Source organism: Ixodes scapularis, unplaced genomic scaffold, assembly GCF_016920785.2.
Source record: "Ixodes scapularis isolate PalLabHiFi unplaced genomic scaffold, ASM1692078v2 PGA_scaffold1__304_contigs__length_218370807, whole genome shotgun sequence".
NCBI classification, from domain to species: domain Eukaryota; kingdom Metazoa; phylum Arthropoda; class Arachnida; order Ixodida; family Ixodidae; genus Ixodes; species Ixodes scapularis.
Genome location: NW_024609846.1, coordinates 47615728 through 47621490, shown reverse-complemented (window position 1 = coordinate 47621490; position 5763 = coordinate 47615728). Strand labels below are relative to the sequence as shown.

General features: G+C 44.4%; 1 protein-coding gene across 1 annotated transcript; it reads left to right on the top strand.

Annotated features, from left to right (window-relative positions):
* Window positions 1-3751: 3751 nt before the first annotated feature.
* Window positions 3752-5412, top strand: LOC121836062 (the record flags this gene model as incomplete). The annotated part of the gene is made up of 2 exons (XM_042290713.1): window positions 3752-4045; window positions 5305-5412. Coding segments are annotated over 2 exons (402 nt in total), but the record flags the coding sequence as incomplete, so codon positions are not given.
* Window positions 5413-5763: the final 351 nt, after the last annotated feature.

The window sequence follows — 5763 nt, the reverse complement described above, 5'->3', positions numbered from 1 at the left end:
CATATTTCGATCCGCTCCCCAATAGTCCAATTCACGAGACGCTCTCACTGTTCAGTAATTATTTCTAAGCCAGTTCATTCATGCTATAACGAGTCGTAAAAATCCATCAGCCTTGCTCTTCCAAACGATAAAACGAATTCCGAGTAGGATAAATTTAAACTCGTTTCAAAGTACACTGCCAAGATAAAGCCGCCCATATTAATTGTCTCTAAAACAGCAGTTGCAACATGACGAATCACAGAATTAACTCGAGATATTTAGCACATCTTAGTTCAACGGTTCTCAAACTGTGGTCCGCGGCGACGGTTGAAGGGGTCCCGGCTGATTCGAGGATCACCCTGTATATGTGTTCATGCGAGTAAAAACAGCGACGCACAGACACAACTAAAGGGAAAAAAATTAAAACAAATGCAAATTTAATAATTCGAGCAAAATAAGCGAAACTGCACTGAACGTACGGTTGAATGCACTGACCGTAGATTCAAATAAACACTTGTCAACTACAAACACATGGGACACGAGGCGACAAGGACAATCACAAGACATTACTTCAAAATCCGTCTTTACAGGTAGACCGGCGTGGAGAGTTCGGCAGTAGCACTGTCAATATATAATAAATATTTTTTTAATTACACAATATATTTCTCGCGATACTGTATTACATAAATTACATTGATGAAACACTATCAAATGATCTGTGCCGCGTGAGGCGCTCCGGAATATTATTTCTCACTATAAACATTGTGTTTGCAATTAACACGCTATTTATTTTGTACGATGTGTTAGCGAGTGATTGCTTTATTCAACTATGCAGAAATAGCGGTACTGCAATTCCCGTGGCCAAACGAGCCAATTATGTTTTGGCCATAAAAAAACTGAAAACCTAGATACCTAAAATCCCTTTGGGTTTTAGCAATACGTCCAAATTTATTTACCGTCTAATGACTTTAAATATATAATTGCAACACGAGCTATAAACCCGCTCGTGGGAAACTTGATTAGCAGATTTTAGTTATTTACCCACCCAGCTTATCGCTACAATGATCTCCCATGTAATGTTCGCCGAGCCCCCTAAAGGCACAGTGAATACGGCACTAAGGTAAATGCCTCCCTCTCTTTTAAAAGAAAAACACGTTCCAGTTAAGTAAAAACAACACTGTATATTAGGTACTTTAAGATAAATACATAATCGAAAACATATATGACAAACTACCGGCATATACCTTCGTTACTTCATCACAACTAGCCACAAGCACTGCACAACAAAGTATTTTTATACAATTTTTCACGACACTGATTGTTTCCTATAGTATTTCATAGATAATTTGTAATGATTGGCGACCGGGCAGTTTTTCATGACTTGAGAACATATCTTCCAATAGTCCTGATCCCCACACGTTCTGCTCCTCGGAAGACTTCGTAGAAGGTTGAGCACTTTCGTGTAGTTCGTTCCACACTGCAGCAGAATCGTTCAATCTAAAACATAAAAGGAGAGAAAAACACCATGAACGGTTATAGGGTCTAGTCACGTGCTGAGTCATCGCCCAGAAACATGACCACAAAACGATAAAGCAAAACTGATTCGCGAGAGTTGTGATAAATGAAAGACAAAGCAAACTCGCCAATGGGATAACTGCTTTTGCCTTCGGTGGCCATACTTCTGTGTTGTGACTCGGTATCAAAAGGCAGTCTGACGTCATATAAATACTTGTAACCTCCTTGCCTACTAGCCCCGAGAACGAACGCAAGCGTCGCTATTGTCCGAGGCGTTCGAGATCGTTTCATAGGTCACAAGAAAAGGGTACAGAGAGTTTAATCGCAAAAGACTACAATCGCACGAATAGAAATATAAAAAACGGCGCTAAACATAAAGCAAAAAGTTACAGTGAAGTTATCAGCGGCCAATCACCAACCGTCCGCAACGTGAGTACTAAAGGTGTCGCGAACCAACCGACGTTCGAGTTCGACCAGGTTCGAGCTTCTCGAACCTTTCCCGCAAAGACCGACAACGTGCGTACTTGGGCACACGTACGCCCAAGTATGCATGCGCCCACTCAAACACGCACGAATTAGGCACTCATACGCATGCGCGAACACAGATACGCGGATGCATGCGCAGGCACGGATGCAAATTCACGTACACACGCGCAAGCACACCCGCGCACACATACGCACGAATTACACACGCACGTGCACGCGCGCACTCGCACAGGCACGCGCACTTATGAGCAGGCAAACGCCCACGCGTGCAAACACGCACGCACATGCGCGTATAACACGCACACAGACACGCGGGTATATATACTCACGCGTAGGCATGAAAACACGCATGTGCATGGGGGGCACGCACATAAGCATCCTCGCTCATGCAGGCGCACACGCAAGCAGACACGGACGCGCAATTACGTACGCAAGCGCGAGCACGCACATAATAGAAAAACTAGACGAAACGTAACAAGGTGTATCGATGAAACGAACGCCGGCTATTTCCGATGGAACGATTTATCCTTGAAAAAGTGCAGCTTCGAAGAAACGAGCTGTCTAAAACGTCGTCTGACGAAATGACTGCAAGGCACCGCGTATGTTCGGAATGTATAGTACATAAAACAGCGGTCACTAAAACAGGCACACAAAAAGCATAACTGTTTCCAGTGCTTCGTGAGAAATCGTCGGACCCCAGTTGCCGAAACAAATCTTGCATTCACAGAAATACACATACAACAGAGAGGGATTCTAACCACGGTCATCTCCCCATAAAAATAAACTACGCATTGCCAAATGCTCAGCCTCCGCCCAAATGTAGCCTAGCGACAGAGACTAATGTATTTTCGCGGCGAGAAAAACATGCTTCGGATTTCTTTCGAACGCACTCTAAAGAAATGTATATTATATCTACGATCAAAATTCGCGCCCCTTTTAGAGGAAGAAATGTAGTACTTACCGTACCAGAAGGAGCGTCGTTCTTGTGCCTGTACGATCGCTTTGACCACGCACAGTCTGCAACGACGGTAACAAGCGGATAGCCTTCGGCATCGATCTCGCCAGATTCCTTCGCGCGCCTCGCTTCTTCCACTCCGGCCTGTTGCATGGCTTCCCAAGCGGCATCTTCAACACCCCGAGTCAATTCGTTCTCGCAGCGCTACGACACATTAGAGAGTTTTAGGGAACCGGAACAAAATACGATCGATAAACAAAAACGATCGATACCTCGGATCGGGCGTGTGGACCGATCGTGTGCCCTGAAACGGCTTTGGGGGAACCGTATTTGCAGACGATAGCAGACGATCGGTACAGGTCGCGCCCCCTGGCAACAGAAACTTGCATCCGCCTCATCGAGAAAAGACAAATCGGCGTGTGGTTGTACAAATCGCAGAAACTCAAGTAAATAAAGATCGCACCCTAAATATATAAAGAACCTAAAATATTGTATACCTACTTATAATTCGTCTCGTTTTTTTACTGGAATGAATGCGCTTCCGTAATGCAAAACCTGGCGCCCCATGGCGTGTCGCCACTGGCACTGCGAAGTTCTAAAATGTTCGTCTGCTAAAGGAGCAGACGAGCTTTCCGACAAGAATGGCGCTCGATCTTTTTGACGATGACTTGGAATTGGCTCTATTCGGCGAAAATAATTTAGAAAAAGTTCTTTTATACGACTGTCTGCGCACTAAGAGAAGGCGCTTGCTGGCGGCAAGGTGGAACGTTTAACTTGGCCTCGATGGACGAGGAGGACGTCGTACGGCAGTTCAGGTTTACAAAGGAGGATCTGCCCCATCTCCGATCGGCGCTGCGCATCCCGGAGACGTTGACAACGAACGGCTGGGTCCGGGTGTCAGGGGACGAGGCCCTCGCGATCGGGCTGAGGAGGCTGGCCTACCCCAACCGCCTCTGCGACCTTGAGCTGATGTTCGGCCGCCACTCCTCGACGTTGTCCATCGTCTCGAACCAGGTGCATCGTCACATCGCGCACACGTTCGGTCACCTGCTGAGAGATCTTACCGCACACAGCTGGCTCGACCCTGACCAGCTTGACGTTTTTGCGGAGGTGAGCAACACTATTTCTTCTATATAAGAAGGTAGCTCTAACTGCAAAACACCTATAGATCCCGCGCGTGCATGCATGAGTGCTGCAAAACGTTTGAAAACTTGCGAAAACAAAAACACACGTCCTTAAAATGTTTAGGCACTATAAAAATTGTAACAATTGGCACGACATCCTCCGGGAAAAAGTTCTCCGCGAGAAAACATCCTCCGGAAACACAAGACTACAAATGTTTTGGAATATCGAATCCACAATTTGAACTTAAAATAGCTATCCCAAAAGATCCCTCTAAAACCAGAATTGGTGAAAAGGGAACAGGCAGGATGATATATCACAAAGAGAACTGCTCAGAACGTTTAATCAAAATTATTCACGTGAGAATGATGGGTTTTTAATTAGAAGCGGATAGTGGTTTTGGGCGAAGAGTTTTTAAATGAATATCGAATAGTTTCTTTGAGCCCTTCACTACTGCACAGTGTAAAACAAAAACCCAGCTGAACTTGTGAAGGAATCGAACCCAAGCTTCCGCTTGTTTATGCCTAAACGAAGTTATTTTTATTTAACTCCAATGTTGATCGCGGCGGTTTAGTCCCGTTAAGTGTGCTTCTTTTCGAGCATCCGTGTAATGCGAAAAAGCAACATCCGTAAAAGCTAGCTTCGCAGTTGTGCTTCTCCGCAGTGCACCGATGCGCGGTAAGAAGCGCGCACAACTGGGCGAACCCGCCGCAATGAACGCTTGAAAATGAGGAATATCGCAGTTCATATCGAAGTAAATATCGAATAGCGTAATATTTAGAACTACTATTCGAAAAGTTGAATACTGGCACAATCATAGTCACAAGACGACTTCTAGTCAAAAGCTCTTTTGGCCGGTCTTTTAAATGCATAAATCGCTTGACTATCACCAGTATCCCATTTAGTAGTCGGCTATCTTTCAGTGTTCTCTTTAAGTGCAGCAAACTGAATGAAAATGAGAGGCTAATTTTTCGCACTCGGGTATCGCTTATAGCATAATGTTACAGGTATACTGCAAATGTAATCATTATAAGTTGAATAAGAAAATGTATGTAACCAATAAAGAAATTGTGCTGCTAAAATTTCAGGGTTGTATTTTTACACTCGTCATTAGGTCAAGTAAATTATGTGATAGGACGTCTTTGTCACATTTTGTTTCTGTGATCTGTCTAGATTCCTTTGTAAGCACAACGAAACATCAGCAAAAATATTTTTAACCAATCACTTTATTTATTTTTTTTTTTCAGGCCGTCCACAACCAGGGAGCCCCATTAACGAACTGCTGGGGCTTTGTCGACGGTACTGCCAGGGCCATGTGTCGGCCGACGTGGCACCAGCGGAAGTTTTTCTCGGGGCACAAGAGGTACCACTGCACCAAATACCAAGCAGTCATGTGCCCCAATGGCATCATTGCCAGGCTGGATGGGCCGTATGAGGGATGCAGGCACGACGCGGGTGAGGATTTTCTGCCACTGTTTTAGTTCCACTCATTGTGGTTTTCTGTGGAACTGACATTTTCTAAGACAGCTCAAAAGTCATTCAATATGTTTGTGTGCCAGCACAAAGAATGTGGCACAATTTAAGTGAAATTATTTTTTTAACTAATACATGGATATTATGAATGGGATACTACACAATGAACTCCCTAGAAAGTACAGAGCAAAATCATCAATACTAAAATAACCGAACATACGTGTACTGTGGTG